Source organism: Phaethon aethereus (genome assembly GCF_964289735.1).
Source record: "Phaethon aethereus genome assembly, chromosome: 5".
NCBI lineage: Eukaryota > Metazoa > Chordata > Aves > Phaethontiformes > Phaethontidae > Phaethon > Phaethon aethereus.
In genome coordinates, this window is record NC_138579.1 from 55,683,761 (window position 1) to 55,707,541 (window position 23,781).

The window sequence follows — 23,781 nt, forward strand, 5'->3', positions numbered from 1 at the left end:
TTCTGGAAGAATGGATCAACCCACATAAAGGGTACAAATCACTAAATACTCGGTCACGAATTTCCATTGAGTGTTTAAAGCTTATCTATGTGCAATAAAAGTATTTCAGGTGTATTAGGTGTACAGATTCAATTATATCTAAAAGCTACCCCAGTAAAATTGCTTAGCTTCTCACCATGACATAATGACATGTATACCAGTATGATTCACCTGATAAATTACTGGGGTAATTATACCCAGTGCAGATTTCTCTAGTGTGGACAGAGCCTTAATTAAGTAGTGAGCAGCTACTTTAAAAAAATCAGGTGAAATATATTTGCTATCAGAAGCTTAGATTCATTGTACATAATCTTTATAGGAGAGGCTATGCAGTACAAATAGGAAATCTGACTCAGTGCCTCTTGTGGCTGAAGTACAGTGGAGACTGTTTTCTGTGTTCTCTTAACAACGTGTTTGAGCTGCATGTCACCTACTCTTTTGTTTATTTGAAAGAAGCACTTTTTCTTTGCCCTTTCTCGGTTGGATTTATTATGCACCATCAGAGCTCTTCATAGAGTATCGCCTGTATCTTATTTGCAGTGGGTCAATCATTAACAAATTGTTCCTTACAGAAAATCCCTGATTTATGGTATATTGACTTAAAATAAGAGTTCAGTGTGGAGGAAGACGATTCCTAGAATGCACCACAAGAACACCCCAAGTATGACTGTGTGCAGATGTTAATGCATATCTTTGAGGGCTGTTTATTATAGCACTATTTATCGTGCAAATTTAGACTTGAAAGCAGTAAAGTTGGAGAAATCTTCTGACATAAGTAAATGAAAGCTCCTAACTCTGAATTTTTCTTTAGCTGTGCTAGTGGGTCAGAAACAGTAAAATTCCTTGCTCACTGAAGCCCTTTACAGCTGGATTTTGCACCTACTACTGAGAATAGGCTGAACTCTAAACTACTTAAATATGACTGAGACATTGGAGTGAATTTCACTTGCCAGCGCTGTGAATGAACCTGATGGTATTTTGCAGAAAGTATAGAAATTATAGAAAAGTCCTCTGTGGCTGGGTTTTATGTAAGAACCTACAAACATGGGAACAGTACAAAACTTTCTTCAAAGCCTTTTCCCACAGTATAATTACACTGACTGTGGCAATGAAACACTGGTCCAGACTGCAGAATTGAAACATGGATCCAGATCTCAATTTTGGCAATGCATGAGTATAGGAAGCACATTTCCTGTTTGCCTTCACAGTGGAATCTGTTTTTTAGACCTCCTGAGATGCCAGGGCTCAGAGATGGTTTCAATTTCAGTCTTCTCCAAAGCCTGGCATTTTTTCTGGTTTTGGTGGTGGCTTTTCCACAGAGAAGAGTATGGTGTGACTAAATCTGCATGGGAAATCCAAGAACGAATGCACAGTTTGCCAAGAACATGCATGCAGATGCTATACTGTGCCCCTAAATACTTCATGAATCATCGTCAATTCTGTTGTTTCACAGGACCTGACTAGAATCGGGAGCGTTGTGGTATCATACATCCTGCTGTCTTTAGCTTCTCTAGGACTGTTATTTGTTGGATCTCTGGTAAGTTATGATACTGTGCAAACTATATTCATGCCCTTTTTCAGTGAGTTTTTATAAGATGTCTAACTCACCCAAGCTGTTGATGTTATGCCTGAGCTGATTGTAAAGCAACATCTTTGGGGCTATTTCTCTATAACTGTCTGCTTGCTTTACATAGAGGAATCACAACTACACTTATCTTTACTCAATTTCTTGATGAATTGGGGATTACACTGATGGTTTTTATTCTTTCTATCCACAGATGGGAAAATTATTTTCACTTAAGTAGAAGGGATGTGGTCCAGTAATGGGACCATCTAATACTGCGGGCAATTCATAAAGCAGCAGAGCATCTATTGACTTAAGTAGCAGAAAGAGCTGTTCCGGAGCTCCAGTGTACTTGTGAATGTAATGCCCTTGTAAATATAGGCCAAGGCCCCAGCTGCGGAGCAAGAGTAGTGGCATGACTACAATTAATCTAGTTAGCTTTCAGTTGTTTGGGAACAGGAGTGTATTGTGTTTCTCCATTGATTGTGTAAGTGGCACAAAGGTGTGTGATAGATGGGAAAGCTATGGAGAATTCTTTCTTTTTAGGGAGCTCTAATTGAACGTGACTTTTCATACCCCTGTATACTGTTCTGATAGAGTGGGAATGCAGTTACTGAACTTGCAGGTGGAACATCACCTCCTGTCCTTACAGCACTGCACCTTCAGGTAGCTTAGGAAGCTGAAGATGTATGATGTACGTTCCATTTGTGTGATGCACAGTATAATGAAGTACTTGATAGAATCACAGGACCACTGGTGGGAAGGGGCCTCTGGAGTTTTCTAGTCTAACGTCCTGCTTGAAGTAGGGCTGTTGCCAACATTCCATACCATCAGCCATGCATTTTTCTACACAGGTTTTTAAAACCTCCAGGGAAGGAGATGTATCATCTCTCTGGGTACCTGTGCTGTGACTGCATGGCACTCTTGGGAATTTTTTCCTAATGTCTGCTCTGAATTTCCCAAAGCTGAATGTCCGAGCTGAATCTCTGCGGCTTGTGGCCATTGTCCCTTGAGGTATCAGCTGCCACTACCAAGAAGAGTCTGGCTGCATTATCTCTGGAGCTGCCCTTCAAGTAGTTGCAGGCTGCTGTTAGATCACCCCAGCCTCCTCTTTGCCAGGATGAACAAGCCCAATTCCCTCCACCTCTTTCAAAGGTCATGTGCTCCAGACCCCTGACCTCCTTTATAGCCCTCCACTGGGCCCCCTCCAGTTTGTCTATATCTGCCTTAAACTGGAGACCCTAAAATTGGACGCAGTATTCAAGATGCAATTGCATCAGTGCCAAGGAGGTGGGAATACCTCCTCTGGTTTGCTGGCCACACTCCCTGGTAGGAAGTCTGTCCTATTACATACCGTGATTAAGTTCACTCAGAGGCAGCACAGTGGCAAAATCTTCTGTTTAATGTGTCGGGTGAATGTACTTTTTAAAACCATTCACAAGGCAAAGTAGATCATTATTGTGATCATTGATGTAGGCAAGGAAGTTAGCGGGTTTTGTGCAATTTTCTGCTTTTTGGTGCTGCTGTTCCTTATACAGATGAATTTTGTCCTCAAAAAATAAACTTCTGGTCATTTTGTAATTGCGAATATTAAAGAACAAAAATGAGATATCTGAGAATTGTGATGAACTGTGTGAATTCCAGGTAATTTTGCAGCAAAACATTCTGAACTGTAAATCAAAATAGCAGGGGTGTGATTTTTCTGCGTATCCAACCTATTTCTTGGTGGATGGAAACTTTTTATTGCTGACCCATTCTTAGCACAAAAAGTAACTTTAAATGCAAGCTCTCTGTGCCCAGAAATTTTGATTGTAGTTTGAACCGCTTTGCGTGGGTAGTAACTCCGTGCAAGTGAACACTTATACCAGTGTAAATGAGAGCAGACTTGGCCCATTTTTAATTCTTGGTTAAAACTTTTGTACAGAAACGGTTTTATAACAGTTCCCATACAGTCAAGCTTGCTCTCTTTTGTATTCCTGTTGTCTGTGTTAACAGCCTTCTAGCTAGAGTGGAGGCACAAATGTCACTGTTTGACAGCCTGTTCTCTGGACAAGTCACAGAGCATCAGAATATAAGAATCATCCTGTGAGTTCAGACCAATGGTCCATCTTGCCCAGTATGTTCTCTCTGACAGTGCCATTAGTAAAGAGAGGCGGTTTAGAGAGAGCATATGAGCCTTGTCTCTTCCTACGTGCCTGTAATCTTAGTCTCTGACATATCAGGTCATGCTGCTTTGTAATTTGAAAACATCTGCTTCTACCAGCATTTAGGGAATAAGGTGTAAAACAGTCATTAGCAGAACACTGCAAATAACAGTGATGGAGCTAAGCAGGGTTTCTGGAATCCCAGCCTGGTGGACAACAGATAGTTGCATGAGGACTGTTTTCTTTCTTTTCCCCGTCTCAGCTGAGTGATCTCTGTCACGCATGCGCTCTCTCTTTTTTTTTTTTTAATGGTTTTTAAGCAATATGCTATCTGGAAGGGACCTTGAAGGGACGTTTTACACTGAGGAGTGCCTTTATGACGAAATCTTTCTTTCCCAAATATAGCCTTCTCTCTGTATAGATGGACCTGATACATCAGTCCCACGCTGATGTATATACCAGATGGCATACCAGTGAAAAGCAGCTTATGCATTTTTATTTTTTTTTTAATTCAGCAACTGTGGTAATTTACGGTAATGCTTTAGTAGTTCCCTGGGGAAGGGGAAAAAATGTACCTGTTTAAACAGGTACTTTATTGCTTTAATGTAGAGCAGTGACTGTTGGGCCACGTAACAAGGCTGAGAAATCGTGGTCAGGCAGATTCTCAGAAGTGATACCAAGAGAACGGAGGTCCTGTCTGATCTGTGCACATGCTAAAGTCCAGCTCATTCCTGTATTAGGGAATTTGTGACTCTAATACATGTAGAATGATTTTTTCAGGAGAACAGACCTCACCTAGTGTTTGAGGCACTTTCCTGAGAATACCCAGATACCAGAATGCATTGGGAGGCTGGCAATCAGTGAAAATAGAAGGCTGGATAGATTGCTTGAGGCTTGTTCAGTGATGCTGTCTGTTTTCTGTCTCATATAATGGTGTGTTAAGACCCAGGCAGCTGCAGAGAACCAGCATTGAGCTATGTAGTCCTCCTGAACAGGTTTTCAGACTATTTTTCCATTATTTACTTTAACCCCATCACTTTTAAGTATAGCTTAATCTCTTCCAGCGCCTTGGGCAGCTCCTTATTTACCACACACTTCTTTCAACTGGAAGAAAAGCTGCTTTGTTTCTAGGGTGAACTTTTTAGTCCTTTGAATTTACAGTGTGTTAAATCACCAGTAAAATGAGTCCTGTGTCACCATACCAGCTCTAGAATCTGCAACATATAGTTGTTACCTAGACCTTACACTTGGCCCTCGGCACAAGTGTTGATTTTAGTAACAGCAGCACTCTCCACCAGTATAAAGTTGTCGAGCAGATACTTTACACTGTGAACTGCTCAGCTATTACAGTCTTGCAGTATGTGAAAGAATCATGGCTAGTACTGTGGGACTGCCAAGCTCTAGAATTAATCTTGGGGAATGAAAATAGAACCAAATCTTCAGGCTTCTTGCTTGTCATCCAACAGGCCAGGCATGTAGGACAGATTCGATTCAGACTTGGCCCCGAATTTGTGTAAAATAAAAGTCTATCAATCATGTTCCTATCTTGCTTTTGTAATTACCGTGTATTGTGATTAACTGAAACAAAAAACCATTTTGTTTGAAATAACTGTCGAATACTGCTGCTTTGTGAGAGTCTAACATTGGCTAAAGCTGACTATGGACAGAAATGAGAACTTGCTTCACTTCCTTTCATTCTTTAGGCTCAGAGAAATGAGAGTACATGAAGACACACAGGCACAAGAAAATTGTTGTTCAAAATCCTATACAAGCTAATGTGCTTTAGTAGCCTAGGAAGAGAAATTTGACCCTTTTTAATGGCAGGTTTTCTAAATTCAACTGCCCATTTAAAAGCCATATAAGAAAAGGACAGAAGACGCTTTACTTTGGAAAATACAACCTGTTCTTATTCTCAAAAGGACGCATGAAAGTACAATATGGTTTGTATAACATTTAGCCTGAGTGATGCTGCTCCTGATTCAATGCTAGAGGGATGAAGTTGGCCTGAGGTTCCAGATCCTGGACTTCAGAGGTGGCCTTGAAATTTTTAACTGAGGCCTGTGTGGAGGATTAAACAGTTTACTGGTAGAATCTCCAAATCATCTAGTCTGCCACAGCATCCATGCAGACCACTATGATACGGTAATTGTTTAGATTCATGCCATTTCAAACCTTTCATTAATTTATAATATAATCCTTAATATTACATTTATGTCCTAGAACATCACAAGATTTATTATTTAATGACTATACCATGTTTAAATCAGATAATTAGATTACAGAATAGCCTCTGCCACTGGCCAAAAACTGATACGGAATATTCTGAGCCTCAAAACCAGGCACATCAAAATAAAGGCCTCTTTAAAAAATTACTGGTTTACACATGAATTTGTGGTACAGTGCCAGATTATCAAAGATGTGCAGTTCAGGAAAATTATATTTTCTTAACCCAGCTTTATCTAAATTTTAGATGGAAGATCGTTTAAGTCAGGAGAGGTATGATCTGTAGAATAGTACAGTAGATTTTTGTGTTGTAAACAAACCAAGGAAGGGTAAGCAACTGAACAAAAAGGACAGTGATACCACGTTGGCTTGCATATGATGGTCACAAGCACATTCTGCTTCCGCTGTATCCCTGAGTTAAGCCTGGCCAGCTCTGTGGAAACCTCTGGAGCTGAAAGCAGGTTTGAATGGGTAGATGTGAATCCTTGTAACATGCACCACAAAGCTACTCCTGCATGGAACGTTCCTGTCCTCTTCAGTAGTTTCCAGTTCTAACACATTATAGTGAGCTGGGACGCTACCCTAAAGACCCATCCTCTAGGCTGTATGGAAGGGCTGGCAACAAGCAGAAAGCTTTTTTAAATGTTTGTTTCCTCCAGTTTTGGCATCTGTTTGGAGCCCGTCCAGACTCCCCCTTTCCGCTACAAGAGGACAGACGCCAATCTGTGAGCCGGCAGCCTTCATTCACGTACTCAGAGTGGACAGAGGATAAAAATGAGGATGACTTCCTAGATTTGGATCCTGTACCAGAGACTCCGGTCTTTGACTGCGTAATGGACATTAAAGCGGAGACAGATCCAGCTACTCTAACGGTTAAATCCGTGGGCTTGCAAGAAAGGTAGGGTACATGTGACTATTAATAGAGGAAAGTCTGGTCCCAGGTTTTGTGGATTTAGGAGTTCTGTGCCTAGTAAAAAACTTCATTTCCTTCATGAATTTCACTTCATGTGGTTATAAAGCCAAGTACCTGCATTATTTCCTGTCTTGTTTTCAGTCCAGTCATAAGCATATTAGCCAAAACCCATAGTGTCTAGACAGCTATCAACAAGTGTTATTCAAAAGCATAATTTCTTTCCTTTAAAATAGCCATTTGTATTTGATCAGTCTCTTGCCATTTCCCACAATGGCAACTGCATAGCATGAAATCCACTATAGGGCCATGAAAGCGTTTACTTCTGAAAAGGGGTGGATCTTGTTAATTTTTTTCTTTATTCCTTTCTCCAAAAGCAAACCATGGGACAAGTAATAATCTGCAGTAATTCTCATATAAATGGGTTAGTCCAAAAGTAAATGAATTCCTTTGACATTAACTGAGCACTTAAACTTCAGGGTTAGCTGGTGTTCACTCCTTGAACCAGCAGGGCAATGGAGCTTCTCAGAAAGATTCACAGCTGGGAAAAGGCAATTTTAAGATAAAAGGAAGATAGGAATGATGCAGCATTGATTTGTGTTGTCTGAGTGAAGATGGAGAAATGCATCTCACAGAAGGGTCACCTGTAATGGGTGAACTTTGAAAGGCCCAGAGGTGGGTGAATTCCAGAGTGTGTGAATGGGGGAATGTTCAGTGGAGTTACTGGGTGTTCTGTTGGACTGAACTATCCTTATACTTTCATCCATAAGATTATTTTATTGCACTTTGCCAGTGTGTCTGTGTGTGTGAGTGAATGGATGAGTGAAAGGAAGTACATCAGACTTAACAACCTCATCTCTGAGGCTGAGGTTGGTTTAAGGTTCCTTTCCTTTCTTCTGTGTACCACAGGAAGACTGAATTTATATTGTTGGCAGGCTGCATCTTTTTTCTGTTTTGTGTTCTTTCAGTTGTCTTGGTGAAAGAGAACAAAGATCTTGAGGATAGAAATCCCATAAAGAAATTCTACAAAGGTGATGATGTTAAAAGAATGAGGTTACTGAAGGGCCAAACATAGCAAAGTATCACCTTTCTTTATTTCTAGGTTTTCAAGCTTAATTGGAGTTCTAACCGTAGTTAATTCTCATATCTAAAACTTAAAACAAAGGGCAGACCTTAGATATTTATTTTTTTTAAAGTATGATGCTGAGTTTCCAAAACGTCACATGACAGTAAAAGGGAATGTTACAGAAGAGGCTTTTAATTTGCACTCTGTGAGATTAGAATGTTTTTACTCACTTTTTAGTCTTGGTTACAACATTTGTCCTAAAATGTCCTACCTTTTATTGTTATAATCTTCTACTTTAAATATGAGATTGCAGTAACCTCTTGGCCTTGTCCCTGAACCTGCTGCTCTCAGTGACTTTTGCCATTGTTTTACATTATGGGTGTGATTGGTCTTGAAATGCCTCATCATCCCTGATTTCATTCCATCTCTCATTTTAAAGGTGCTGACATTTCTTCTCAAGTGACTGCTAGCCTGCAGGAAAGATACTCGCTGCTTCAAGAGAAGTGGGGAATATCAATTGGGGAATATCAATTGATTCAAGTAATGAATTACAATTTAAAAAACTGTCAAAGAAGTAGAGGTAGGAAAAAGGAAGCAATTGCTTGAAGTGCTTACACTAGGTAGAACATGTACACTTAAGATGTGTATGTTGAAAACAAGTTTGTTTTACGAGTCCTTAAGAAGCCGGATATCATTTCAGGTTTGGGCTGTGCTCTGACAGATTTCATTTACATCAAGCATTGGTCATTCTTCCATTGTTTGGTATTATGTTGAATTACCTTCCTATCCCTTTTTTGCATCCATTCTGCTTCTCCATCTTACTTCCCTCTCATTCTTTAACCACCTATGCCATTAGAAGGGTAGTCACTAGCTAAATTCAAACAGCACTGAATGTTACTCTTAAGAAGAAACAATCGCATTTCCTCATGCTGAAGAACTATTAACATCTCTATGTAGCCTCTTCTACCTTAAAAGAACCAAAAGCATTCGTTATCAAATGCATCTATTTCTGGGGAGGAATGTGGTAGCTATTTAACAGCACACAGGGTGGGGTCAAAATCTTTTGAAAGGTGTCACTAAAGATTCAGTGTTGACCACTAATGGTCATGTTTCATCCAAAATCATTTCCCCATGACTGTGAATCATAGCAGGAGGCTGGCTGCACATTCTTTTGGAAAAACTCCTGAATCCAGAAAAGGGCAGTGATCCAAGTAACAACTTCTCCTGTCATCTTTGTGAGCTAGACATGCCTGCATGTTTGCATGGTTTTTCATTAGCTCCTGCAAACACCTCCCAGCTAGATTTTGCCAGTTGAGAGTCATCAAAAATAGGTTTACTGTGTGGATGCATAGAACAGTCCATGTAGTAATCATCATATTGTATGATTTTATTATTATGTTAAAGATATTTAAATATAGATTCACTGATGGCATTTGAATCTTACTTTTGTCTGTAACATGCGAGATTGACAGAAGCTCAGAAATGCTTTAAAACGGCATTCATTAAACAATGCAGGTATTTTGAGGTTTTTGTTTTATTGTGTGGCTAACAAATAAAAGCCACTAAAAATTCTACACTCAACAGCATCTCTGTTTTTAATGTGACTGTTAAAATGTTGGGCCCTTCTTTTTACCTTTCTTGTGATGTACCATTGTGGAAAGAAAGTTTTTCAGACAGAAAAACTATTTGCTGTAATGTTTGGCATCTCATGTCTTTGTTATTTATTTATTTTTAAATTTAATTTTTAATTAACTGATTTATTAATGAGCTGGTAATGTTTATCCCAAGATCTTACCCTACTGCGGCCTGACAAAAACTACAACCAATGTTTTCACCTCTAGTGTCTAAAATGTTGGTCCATATTCAAGTATCTGAAAATATGGTGTGATTTAGACAAGTATGAAAACTGTCCTGCAGTTGCCTGCTCAACATCTTTGGCAAGCAAGTTGCTAAGTGACACAGTATGCAGTTACCTTACCACAGACAACACTTTGAAAGTGTTGGCCTTCATATTCTGGTGTACAAAATCATCTTCTGCTCTTGTCTACACAAGAAGCATCATCCATTTTTTACAGTTAGTGACCATAATGTACAAAGCAGAACCAGCTGGGTTGCTTTTCAGATTTGCTGTTGATCTGTCATTGGGACTGTATACATTGCTGACAATGATGGGTCAGTCTGTTATGCTGTAAGCAAACTCCAATCACTCTGTTTTGCAGGAGAGGTTCAAATGTTTCACTCACACTGGATATGTGTACCCCAGGCTGTTCTGAGCAAGGTTTTGGCTATATCATGTCACCACGGGAACAGTCAGCCCAAGAATATCTCCAGACAGCATCAAATGTCCTTACTGAAGAGGAACTGCACAAGAAAGCACTGGATCCTTTCATACTCCAGGCAGAGTTCTTTGTGAGTGTCTGACCTCTCTCTTCTAGGAGCATCAGAAAAATGGGATGTTACCTCTCTTCTATGAACCTTGCTATTATTTTCTGCAAGTCTAAAATTAGTATGTGCAAACTCAGTTTCCATCAGTGAAGCATTTAATGCAATTCTGAAATTTGTCATCCCATGGAATGACAATGTCTGAAAGCTTTCAGTGCTGTTGTCACTTAAAAACTAGAAAATTGTTTCTGGCAACAACAAAAAAAGCTTTCTCTTTCTCCCTCCCTCTCTTTCTCCCTCCCTCTCTTTCTCCCTCCCTCTCTTTCTCCCTCCCTCTCTTTCTCCCTCCCTCTCTTTCTCCCTCCCTCTCTTTCTCCCTCCCTCTCTTTCTCCCTCCCTCTCTTTCTCCCTCCCTCTCTTTCTCCCTCCCTCTCTTTCTTCTTCTCGGCATGCTACTTTTTAACAAAAAAAATCAAAATTTTTCACTAAGGTACAGAAGAAAAGCCAAGTTTGCTATATAGGCATAATTTATGAAATGTGTCTGGAGTTGCCCTAGGGATTAAATTAGTCCAAGTGCATGCTCTTTGCTGTTGAATGCTTGGCACGGAGCTACTTGCCAAGCCTGAATGTTCTTCAGATAACTGAAGCACAAGATGACTATGTCACTCAGCAGGAGCCATAGAAAGTATATCTTACTGTGTTTTTTTTCTGCACAAAAATCATTTACTAGTTGTAAACGGCTCTGTCAGTTGCTTTTAGGAATCTGAATTATGTTCACTGTATCCACAGTCACTTTGGGAGAAAGAATTCTTTGCCTTATTTTGAGGAAAAAATATACGTACACAGGTGAAGCAAGCAGTTGAAAATTGGATTTTTACGTAGTTTAGGATAAAGGCCAGATACATTTTGGTGTGTTGACTACACTGGCTTTTTAAATCTTTGCACTCCATGAGCCTCTTCTCTAGCTGCTTGAGTGTCTGTGTGATAGGCGTTGTCATGTTTATTATACATGGAAAAAAAAAATATGCAAAATGCTGCAGTGGCTATGAGTATTGTGTCTACTAGGCAGGGTTGTAAATTCATGCACAAGATGGGAGGTAACCAGGGCACAGTCTTTGCATGCTGGGGTATTTCAAAGCACATGATCAAGAGCTACTGAAGTTAATGCTGCCAAGTCAAATATTCTCTTAAGCATGGATTCTCAGCAGAGCAGGGGGAAGTTGATGTTTTGCAACATAACAGCCCTTTCAGCCTGTCCTCTTTATGACTTGCAAGGGTCTGAAAGAGCAGGAGTAACACTTGCTGTCCTCCCTCCTTGTGCAATTTCGGGGTTGTTTTTTTTCACTTCAAAAGCATGGGGGGAGATGAAATAGTCTGGACTTCTGTTTTAAAATAGACCACCAGATATCTGTGGCCCTTAATTCACTTAGTACTGTACAAGTTGAAGAAAAGCAGCTTTTGTGTAGACAAGCCCTGATTCTTTCAAAGTAAAGCATCTATTGCTGTTCTAGGGAGGAAATGTTCACTTAGTGAATGCCTGAATTGACTGCTGAACAAGTCCACATACAGTTTCATCAGTCTCTGAGGTGCACTGTAGCTTTCAAGCAAAGAAAATAATGTTAAAAGTAGGGGAAAAAATGCTTAATTTCTCTGAGATATTTTGAATTAGTTTTCCTGGTGTTCAGAAAAATCATTCAACAACCAAACTATCCCAAAGTAATTTCGATTCTTTAATGAAAACTGAAAAAGCATAGATAAAAATGCTGTGTAATCAAAATGTCATTTCTGTAATTAAAAATTGTAAACTAGTGGGGAGTTTTTTATGAAATAGTCATCACCAGCTAGCTCTGCATCATGTATTTTCAGTCTGTCTAACCTACTTGGTTTTCAAAGTCCAGACCCACAATGAAGCAAGCAGCTGTGTTTCATTTTTGAAGAAAAGTCAGAGGGGATGTCACTTGCAGAGCTAAGTCCTGAAATTCTTACAAGATTCAGAGTTTTTATTCAAGCAGAAGTCCTATTGATTTCACCAAGAATTTGCTTGAGCAGTGAATGACTAAGTCCCAAAGACAGACCATGGAGCTTGGCTCAAGTAGAGTTTTGGGTGACTCAATATCAAGTAACAATTGAGGAAAATATGAAGGTTTCATTTCCATGCAGTTTCCCAAATTGATAGGAAACTATTCAATAAAATGTTTTTTTTCTCATCAGCTGCCTCTGGTTAAGCCCAACAGTATGCTCAGAGCTGTGTAAGAGGCAGAATACAGGTAGTCAGTCTTCTGAAGCTCCAGAATTTAACATAGTCCATAGCTCTACTCATCTTAATTTCTTCCCTGTATGAGGTTTGTCTTACTCAACCTTGACTCCTATTACCAGTAAGTCCATTAGTGACTTTTCAAATCCATTGTGCAGCAGCTGGGATGACCAGCGCTGCTCCCAAGCTCCCATGAGCCTTTACTCTGCTGAGCCTGGTTGACACATCCATCTCCTCACATGCCCACGGACTCTAGTTGGTAGAAGGTTCCTGTTTGTTCCTGGCTGGTGTTGGCCACTTACTTGCAGAAGATGAGTGGGGGGAATAAGAAGCCCCTCCATCTTTGTGTGTTCTTTGGGTCAGTAGTGTAGAGAGCAGGTAATCCCTGAACACCTGTTTGCTGTCCTTGCCCGTGGAGCTTTTAAGTGTGGTGAGCAAAAAGAGTGACACTCCCCCCAGCTCCATAGAGTCAGGTCAGTACTCCAACCTGTCATAATGTGTGTCATAATTTGTTGCTGGTGAAAGTCACTAGTAAATTATTTCCTTTCACCCTCAGAGAGAAAGAAGGTATGTGAGTCAGAAAAGATGGTGTCTGAGGTCCATCGCTTTTGGAGCAGAGTATCTTACCTACCACCTTTTGGTTATTTCTGTGCTTACACTTGCGATTCAGTTCTAATAATATTAGGAGCTAACATAATGCTGTCATGCATATTATTCAATGAATTAGTCACTATGAGTGTTTTCATATTCAGGATTTCAGAAAAGAAAGCCAGTGACAGTAAAAGGAAACATCAATCATATTTTGGTGGTAAATTTCTAGAAGTACTGTACCATATGTCTCAGTTGACTTCATCACTTTGCCTCTCTCACAGGCAGGACGTAATGGGCTTGGGTTTTTTTATTCCTCTTGTGAATCTAATAATACTACCTGCTGTGTCTTGTGGTTTGTTTGGTTTTTTTAACAGGAAATTCCAATGAACTTTGTGGATCCAAAGGAATATGATATTCCAGGCTTAGTGCGTAAGAATCGCTACAAAACAATTCTCCCAAGTAAGTTTCCTGCTTTTTAAGCCACTGAGGCAGGCTGGTTTATTCCACATGCTGAAAGGCTTCACTTTCCTTTCCAGAATGCATCAAGGGTGCTGTCACTACCATTGTATTGGTACTGTATTGTCCAAAGGCCATATTTATGAAGCAGCAACGTGGCTTCCAAGCATAAATCAAATTTCAAGAGGTACAGAGCATGAAGAACCTGAGATTCACTGAACATCAGCAGCACTTAGATTTTTAAATCATTAGAATTGTATCATTTGGTGCTGCTTAAAAATTCTAGCCAAGAATTTAGTGTGTTTATTCAGATGTTGCTTTGTGGTTTCTTTGATTAAACTCTTTAGAAGGATTACATGTTAGCAATGTTATTTTCCCAACTGATGTTTTTGTCAGATTTACACCTCAAATGTGAACTGAGAATATTTGGAGTTGGCCTGATGGCATTAAGATGATACAGAAAATCAAAATCTTTTTGTTTTCTATTACACTATTTTTATTTGTAGCCAGGAGTAGGAGTTTTGAGAAACATTTTGGTACAAATTTTTACAAGTGTCATCGTTTTCCCCTGTGTCATACTTAAAGTTACTTTGAAAAGTGATATGATGAGATGTCATGCCTCTTTTTTTGCTCTAAGCCATTGTTGGAAGACGCCACCATGAGCCACAACAGCTCTATTTGCAAAGTGCAAAAGGTTCAGTGTCAGGTTAGCAAAGTTCAGAGAAGTCAAAAATGTCCTCAGCTATACCTGTCATTTTAGTCAATCAATCTGCATTGGAAATGATTCCAGAAGAGGTTTTTTATCTACATTTATAACTCCAGTGGCTGCAGCCAATGATCCAATTTGCGCAACCTATCTGATGACTTTGTACTCCACCTTAGAGCGAAAGTATAAAAACGTTCAGCCATGTTTCACAATTTCTGTACTAATGACTGAAGTGAATCGTTCATGTATTAATTCACTGTTTTTGCTGGAAAGGGAAGATTGCAAAAGTGGCTAGTGATTTCAGATGCCTGAACTGCTAGATATTAAAGTGATCTGTATATTCTAAATTTGGTATCTAATGCGGACTTTGAGAACTGGATCCATTTTAAATACCTTATATTGGATTTTTAAGCTCAAATATCAGAATTGCTGTCATTTTGAACACCCTGTTCCAGAGTTGTAATCAGTTGGCCCACTGTCATATGTTTTTACAAATTATTATTCAGTGGGTTAATTATTTGCTGCAAGCATAATTTGAGCCATATGGGTATCTGCTAGCAGCCATTGTTGTCGCTTTGACCTTTCCAGATAAGATAACTAGTCTCTAACCTGCCATGCAGATGACATCAAGTTGGGCAGAAGTGTTGATCTGCTGGAGGGTAGGAAGGCTCTACAGAGGGATCTGGACAGGCTGGATTGATGGGCCAAGGCCAACTGTATGAGGTTCAACAAGGCTAAGTGCCAGGTCCTGCACATGAGTCACAAGAAACCCATGCAACACCACAGGCTTGGAGAGAAGTGGCTAGAAAGCTGCTTGGTGGTAAAGGACCTGGGGGTGCTGGTTGACAGCCAGCTGAACATGAGCTAGCAGTGTGCCCAGGTGGCCAAGAAGGCCTGTATCAGAAACAGTGAGGTCAGCAGGAGTAGGGAAGCAATCGTCCCCCTGTATTCAGTACTGGTGAGGCCGCACTTTCAATACTGTAACAAGTAACAAGCAATAGGACAACAGGAAGTGGCCTCAAGTTGCACCAGGGAAGGTTTAGATTGGATATTAGAAAAAAGTGTTATCAGGCACTGGAAAAGGCTGCCCTGGGGAAGTGGTGGACTCATCATCACTGGAGGTATTTAAAAGATGTATAGATGTGGTACTTAGGAACATGGTTTAGTGGTGGACTTCGCAGTGTTAGGTTTACAGTTGGACTTGATGATCTTAAAGGTCTTTTCCAACATAAATGATTCTGTGATTCTCTGACTCCAAGGATTAGAAGGCTTGTTCCACAAGCTCATTATGATCTGAATATTTTTTTTTTCTGAATTAATTCCAAAACTAGTAACCTCTATGCAGCTTTGTCCCTGGCTGTGACCAAAGGATGGCTTGATATTGCTGAGGAAAGAAGAGGGCTGACTGTTCACTTTTATCCAACTACCTCCATTTTGAAGGGCTTGGTGCTGTCAGTAAAGAGGCTAGCAAGGAGAGCTAAACATCCCCTTTATGCTTCAAAGCTGAGGATCCCAGTAAACTATCTATGCACAAAGTAGGAGAGGGAACCAGAGGCAAGATGGAGAGTCCAGTGCTTTTCAGGCTTTGACCATCCACTGACTTTTTTGTTTCTCGCCTGACCAAAGGTAGTCTATGCTGCCTTGAGTATCTACCTAGCATTCTTCCAAGTTCTAGCTGCAGAATGCAGTAATGGCAGGAGCTCCTGAACAAGCTGCAGTAGAACAGACTCAGACAAGTGATTATCATAGGGAACAGCAGATGCTTGATTACCAAACTAGAGTCAAACCCAAAATCTGAATTAAATAAGCAACTAAAATTCCCTTAACAGCTGCATTGCCAGAATCCATCTAGGCAGTTATCATTAAAAGGTAAGCAGTCACTTAAGATAATGATCAGTTACTTGCAATCCTAGAGTTGATTCTAGTGAGAAACATGGTAATAGTCTGTAATTAATTTCATTTATATTTCTTTTGTGGTAAATTCTTTTTGCAGATCCTCCAATATTGCTGTTGGTAGTAAAATGGCTTAAAAGGTGGCTTTTTGATGGCAGAAGGGTGTTTTTGGGAAAATGCCAAGATAAGGAGGTTGATTTGGATATTTCATAACTATGAATTTGTTTGCAGACAGTCCTTTTCTGGGGATGAGTCCTATGGTATTGCCTGGAAAATTACAATTTTTCTCTGAGGTGCTTGGAGGCACTTTTTGAATATATAGAAAAGGATGTTCTTGTTATAGAATTCCAGAGGTGGCAAGAACTTATTGGAGCATGTTGGATACCAATTTCATTGAATCCTTTTCTCAGGAGTAACATTTAGACAGACTTTTTAAATTTCTACATAGCTCTATTGCTTTTACACCATTTTAAGTTATGCAAAACATTTCAGTTAAGTTTAGCAAGTTCCTCTAAAATGTCAGGCGCAGTATCAACACAAAATGGCCATAAAAGACAAATATAGCTGACATATTATTTGGTTTCTTAGAGACACAGACTACTACTGTTCTTTTAAAGGCATGGTTTTGTCTTGAACCTGGCCTGTGCACTGTTTTTGTCCTGGGTGAAATGTTTTCATTGAGAGTAGGATTTGATTTTGCTTAAATGCTTCTCTATTGAAAATCTGAAATTCAGACTGCAAACTGTTATATTAAGGTCTTGTTATGATTTTTTTTTTAAAGAAGGAGTTATTCCTGTTTATATATTTTTGAGATGCAATTCAGCTTAGGTTACACTTTCTGCAAAACAATGCACATTCTTGTGTCAACAATGTGTTAATAGGCCTCTCTTACATGAAGTAAGGTTGCAACTGTTTACTAACTGCCTATACTGCCTTAACACATGTAAATACTATGTTAACAGAAAAATCACAAGCCAAGTATTATAATTTAAAGTAAAAGCATATTCTGAATAATGTTTTAATATTTGTGGATACAGCAATAACAAAGTCCACAGTGAAAAGTAACTCAAATTCTACTGCAGTTGAAGAATACTAAAAGCAGTCGGTGCTTAAAAGTCTGTGGCACCTGTTGATAGAGTTCTTCAGATCCATTTTATTTCTCCCTAAAGACACACCATGAGATGGACAACGTAGTGTTATTGCTGCTATTAGTAGGGAAAAATCATGTAATCGTTACTGAAACTTCAGCAGACTCCATGGGTGACTGCATAAAACCCAGGCAAAGGAACTTCAGGCAAGGGGTCTAACTGCTGACAACCAATGTCACCTTTTTAATGGTGTGACGTGTTGCAGGCTCTCAGAATTACTGATTAAAAAGCAAATTTTTATCTCTTGTCTCATCATCTTCCCAGCACTAGAGGGGTGAGCAAAGTTGAGCAGGAGGGAACTGTATTAGGAACTCACTGGTTTCAGTGCTTCTGTGCTAGAAAACAATATCTTTGTTAATATCTTTGCTTTGCGGATCATATAATAGATAACATGAATCTGTTCTGACTACAGTGTTTCATGCTGAGTCTGTGTAGTACAGTAGAAATTGTGTGCTTAGTTCTTTGCTTTACCCAATATCGCACTATTTTTGCATATTTTTTGTTTTGTTCTGGTTTCTGAGGCGGCTGGATTTTTTTTTATGAAGTCATCTGTGGTTTGTTTTTAATATTCTCCTGGTGATATACACTGTTAGTGTTTGCTGAGGCCTCTGTCAGGAAGGTGTTTCTTGTCAATGATAAACTGTGTAGTACTGGTGAAAGTGGATAAATGTGGGCCTGTGTCAGCTCACATTAAAATTGGTGAAACAGCTCCCATTGACTTCAGTGGGAATTGGACTGAGCTTCTCAGGTGGAATAATATTTTCATTTGTTGTCTTATTAAAACAAGAATAATGCCTCATAAACAGCCCCAATGAGGGAGAGTCAAGTACTGAAGAGACTTGAAACTGTACAGGAAACTGCTAATATTCTTTACTTTTTCTTTAATCATTGCATTTGTTAATAGTACATCTTGGAGTTTAGTTCACTGCAAGACAAAACAGGTAAAGAGTTATTGTCATCTGGCTTGCCTGTGTGCAAGGAATCTGTGTTTATGGTTTGGGAGAAAAGCTGTTTTCTATCATTTCAGAAGTAATATTCTGGTGTCTTACAAGCCAGAATGAGTCTGTTGACCTAACAAATTGAGAAATAATTTCCTGGAGCAGAAAACTTCTTTTCCAGAGTCACTCTGGGACACTGGCTCTGCATCAGGAACAATTAAGCAGGCTTCAGAGAGTGGGTAAAACTATGAGAAGCAGCCAAATTACCCCAAACACCCTTTCCCTTTTTTTGTGGTAACATTTTTACATGGGAGCTCTCCAAGGCCACTCACATCTGTTGTGATGGCCATGGATGCATGTAAGTGTCTCTCTGTACAAAATAATCTTGTGTCTCTCTTTCTCTCCTCTGAGCAACTGATAAACTATTACTTATTTCTCTACACCTTTCAGATCCACACAGCAGAGTGTGCCTTACCTCAGATGATCAGGACGACCCCCTTAGCTCTTACATCAATGCTAACTACATCAGGGTAAGAGCTCGATAGTCCAATGTGTCTGCCTAGCCTCTGTCAGCACTGTTAACGTAAACAGAACTGCAACATCCACTGGCTTTTAAAGGCATCCTAGCTAAACTGATTGCTCTTCTCTCCTGCTTATATTAACTGAAAAACAATTTATCTCAAAGTGCAACTGTACAGGTTCAGACCAGACAAAAGCACACTTCTGCACTTCTTGATGCAAATTGCTTGTCAGCTGGCCTGACCAAGGCACTGGATAATAAGCCTGAATAAGGCTCTTGACCTAGCCAGAGTCACCTCAAGGCTGTTGGACATTCATTGCTGGAATTACGTGAGTCCGTATTGTGCCTCTGCTCCATGTACACATGTGCAGGAGAGAGAGAGAGGGGAAGAACTGATGCTGTGGAGTCACCATTCCAACCAGTGGTAGCTCTCTGTTGTAAAGACTGGACCTTCAAGGTTGTGGTGGTCGTCCCTGTTAAAACTGATCTCTTGTTGTTTTGTTGGCAGGGCTATGGAGGAGAGGAAAAGGTATATATTGCTACTCAGGGACCAATAGTTAATACTGTCAGTGATTTCTGGAGAATGGTGTGGCAGGAGCGTTCTCCCATCATTGTCATGATTACCAATATAGAAGAGATGAATGAGGTAATGGTGTTACATATAGTCTGTGTTTTTATCTGTATTATAGCAGATATTTTTGTCATAGATGCTAAGCCAGTGAACAGAAGTTGGGTCAGTGGCCTGAGCAATCAGAGCCAGCCTTAAATTCTTCAGGCTCAGAGAATATGTGGGCTTCTCTTCCAGTGCAGTTTACTGTAAGTCTTGTTTTGCTGTCTGACTTACCCTACTGCTTCTTTTGCTATTTTTCCTCTCCCAGCTGACCTGAAACCTCTCCAAACCCAGCTCTATTTGCAGATGCTCTTTTAAGTTCTGTCTAAAGGAATCAAAACCAGTAGTACACCATAACTCCTAAGGCTGAATATCTTTAATCACAGAGTTGGTGCTGCTTTACCTTACATTTATTATGATTCAGTGCCTATATCCACATTTCGTTGAGGCTGTCCCTGACTTGTGAACAATGCTAGTTTACAATACTCAATAACTAGAGCCAACTTGGATACAGAGGACCTTTTCCTGAATGTGCCTAGGAAATACTTTTGAAATACTGAAATTAAGATGCTGAAATTTTCTATTCACCACCTACTTCCAGAAATGAAACTGTCATGGTGTTTCTATTAATCCACCTAATGTAATTTTTGTTTGTGGTTTAATATACTGCTGCCCTCCAGCTGCTCATTACTTACCTGCTGAAATATTTGCCCCATAGCAGACTTGCAAGAACCATGTGCCTGGGCACAGACAGGGAGCTGAGCTTAGGTCTGCCTTCAATAGCAGTATTAAGATGTGAGAAAGTGGTCTGGGCATGTGTTGGACTCTGCATCCCCTCTCGCCACAGGCAGCAAGGTGTAGTGGAGAGATCCAAGTTATGTTTCTTAAGCTGCAGCAGCAGTATTTGTCAAAGCACATACCTGAGAACCCATTAGTAATTTAGGTGAGAGAGTTTCCTTTGGAGAAGAGGCTTCAGACACTTAGAAGCCCAAGAATATGGGCATACCTCTGTCATACACGGCATTATAATGACTTAAATGCTAGTTGGAAGCTCAGTGCCCATAATTATGCATGTGCACAAACCTTTATCTTTCCCCAGTTGGGGATTTTAGTGAAAAAAAGACATGAAAAAGACAGACAGAATTATCATGCTTTGCAAGTTAAAAATGGTCAGTTATTACAGCTGGCTGATTGAATTGATGATGCAAAGTACAGTATGTTGCTGATCTAAATGCTTTGTTTGCACTAATATTTTAAACTCACATCTGCCCCTATCTGAGAGGCAGCACTGAAGTAGTATCTTGTTGATCAGAGTTGCCAGCTTAGGGCAAATAAGATGTTAAAATGTCATGACATAGTCCTTAAATGATTCTGGTTTTTGAGGTTTTGAGGTTTAAAGATGATGATGCAGATTAAATACTGATCCTGAATGACACATCTGGTGAGAAGTTCTTCCGCTATAGTTTTCATAGCACGATGGCATAACCGGAATGTAAAATAACCTTTACATCTGAATTTCCTCTTGTGCATGCTGAGCAAGTATTTCACCCATCATCTCAGTCTTGGGAAGCAGTGCACTGCAGTGCTGATGCACTATACAACAGGAGCTTGCTGCAGCCTATATATCATAACAGAGCTGCTGAGTCTTTTCTGATACCTTTTGTGTCAAAAATTAAATGGTGTCAGGAATCTCAGCCATAAATGTAGGGTAAGTCCTTTCATGTAAATGTCTCCTATATTCATTCCCTTTCTTCCATAACACATATATTAATATATGAGTAACAAGACTTAGAAGTACGTAGATTCAAAACCAAAACCTTTGTTCGGCAAAGATGCTAGTAACAGAGGCTTTGCATTCCTCCTCAGTGCAATGACTTTGCTAATGTGAGTATTAAAAGCTCTGCATCTCAGCCCTCTGTCACATCTAATCTGAACTGACAGACAGCCCACAGAAATGAGTGGGCAATCTTACTCCACGCCTTTAAGCAGAGCAATGTCTGTGCTATTGATAGCTGCTAGCGCTTTTGACATTTTTTACAATGGATTCTTCAGTTTAAGAGGATAGGAAGAATTTGTGTAAATAATTTTAGAGACACAGTGGGCCACATTCCCAGTGGGTTATTAACTGCTATACTATGCAGATGGAACAACACTGATTATCCCACACAAAAATTTTGACTCTAACTTTGCAAGATACTTTTCTGTTGTTAGTCTTTCTCCTGAAGTGCAATTATTTTTAGTGGGGGAGAGCAAAATGATTTAACTTGCTTCCTTCAAGATTGTGTAGAGCTGTGTAAAAAAGGAGGCTTACAAGCATCATCTTTAACTGGGTTGGTCCAATAGCAGATTCTTATTCTCCTGTGATAATGAGATTGCTTCTTCCGTTATCACAAGGGAGCCTTTTTCTCAGACCCTGCCTTGTTCATGTCATGCCTTGTTCATGTCATTCCTTGTCCATGAACTAGTTCATGCACCGTGTTGAAGTGCTTGTCTCTTCCTTTGCATATTGATTAGTTTAAAGAGAAACCACATACCAAAAAACACAGTCTTTTTCAGTCCTCCTTCCAGGATAGGAGTGCTTACAAATTCTCACCTACTCATGTCTAGTGTATCAGTACCACAATGAGACTGATAGCAAGTGGACTATTGTTTGTCCTTCTCTAATTGTTGGGTTGTTCTGGCTGCATCTCTGACTGTTTTTTGGCGAAATCAAATGTAGGAGTCTAATAGGTCTCACAGCTATTGCTTCCTTTTAGTTCCTTAGCTTTGAAAGATTCTCAGTGTCCATTTAAAGTAGATTTTGAGACATAATCTAATTCCCAAAACATCCCCAGTCATGTTCTTTGTACAAAAACCTATGCAAATTATTATCTTATAAAGGGTCAATGCTCTCTGAACAGAAAAAAATAGAAAACATATATTTTGTTTCCATATCAGTGTATGCACACCACAGAAATATTGGTGACTAGTGTGTATTATACTAGCCATTATTATCTTAAGAAAAGGATTAATCAAAAAACACAGGCACATAGCCACTGGCTTTTCTAATGAACCTTCAAAATGCACATCCTTTGCATAAAGATAAATAAGGATGAGTGTATTTAAAAGCATTGGTTAGTCATTACTTGATTTGTGCATTTTTAATCACGCAATCAGGCTATTATGAATGCAGCAAAAATCACCTGAAATGCAGTCCCTGTTTAGAAAGTGAAAACTTGTACTTATTATAGAAGCAACACTCATTCATATTCATCTATGCATGGACTATATCCAATTTCAGAGGAGTAAAAATGAACCTTTCGTGATATCTGCTTAACTAGATTTATTTTATATTGCACACAGAAATGCACGGAATATTGGCCAGAGGAACAGGTCACCTATGAAGGAATAGAAATCACAGTTAACAGAGTTATACAAGCAGATGATTACCGTTTAAGGCTCATCACCCTAAAGGTAAATCATTCCAATGTACCTACAGTAATTTAGCTGTTTAAACCCTTAAATGGAGATGTACATGGAGAGTTGTCTAGAAATCTTCTGCACAGTGTACTGTTGTACAAATACCATGTTTCATTACTGAAGTCATTATAGCTTTGCCCAGTTTGCCAACATATAAAAACTACAGTAAAACAAGCAGTCAGAGATTTAGACTGCATATGTACAACATGAAACTACCAGGCCAATTGTAGTAGTACGGGGTTCACTCAGTGGAATAAACCAGTGACTCATTCTATGCCTGTGTCTTCTGTGTTGACTGGTCATTTAGAGTGACATGTTATCTCACAGATAGCTTCTTACCAGCCTTTGCAAGTCAGACAGACAGCACTTGTGGAATAACCCGCTAAACTCTGTGATGGTGTTCTGTAGAATTCAAAGGTTTGTTTATTCTTTGAGCCATGGACTTAGGCAAAGGGCTACTGATTACTAACAAGGAACTTCTGCCTGCATGGCATCTTACATATTTTGTAGTATGGGAAGACCCCTAAGAAATACTTAGGTTGTGCTTCTTGTCTTTTCATAATCATTATTAGGATGCTGTCAGAGTGCTGGATACCTGCCAGCTGTTCATACCTAAGGTGACTTGTGCTGCTAACAAGAAGTGGGGGAGTTGAGAACTGAGCAAAAGGCTTTTTAGTTTTGCTTGCTGTTTTCAGTTTCAGCAGTGGGACTACTGGTCTGCTTGGCACTTGTCAATGGTGTGGTGGCACCACTTCTGTTCACCATGGCTGAACCCCTTTTAATAGGTACCTTGCTAACTTATTCTTTGAGCGATTTGGCTGACTTGACTTTTAACATGCTTTGAGGGGCCATTCCACTCCAAGACACTAAAACTGTTG

At 39.7% G+C, this 23,781-nt stretch overlaps 1 protein-coding gene across 1 annotated transcript in view; it reads left to right on the plus strand.

The window, feature by feature from the left end:
* Window positions 1-23,781, plus strand: part of PTPN5 (protein tyrosine phosphatase non-receptor type 5) — a 65,117-nt gene that overhangs the window by 28,513 nt on the left and 12,823 nt on the right. Inside the window, exons 4-10 of the mRNA XM_082000732.1 lie at window positions 1,493-1,576; window positions 6,630-6,868; window positions 10,166-10,355; window positions 13,548-13,632; window positions 18,765-18,844; window positions 19,343-19,480; window positions 22,787-22,897. Coding sequence (XP_081856858.1) covers window positions 1,493-1,576; window positions 6,630-6,868; window positions 10,166-10,355; window positions 13,548-13,632; window positions 18,765-18,844; window positions 19,343-19,480; window positions 22,787-22,897 — 927 coding nt within the window. The remainder of the gene's footprint in view (window positions 1-1,492; window positions 1,577-6,629; window positions 6,869-10,165; window positions 10,356-13,547; window positions 13,633-18,764; window positions 18,845-19,342; window positions 19,481-22,786; window positions 22,898-23,781) is intronic.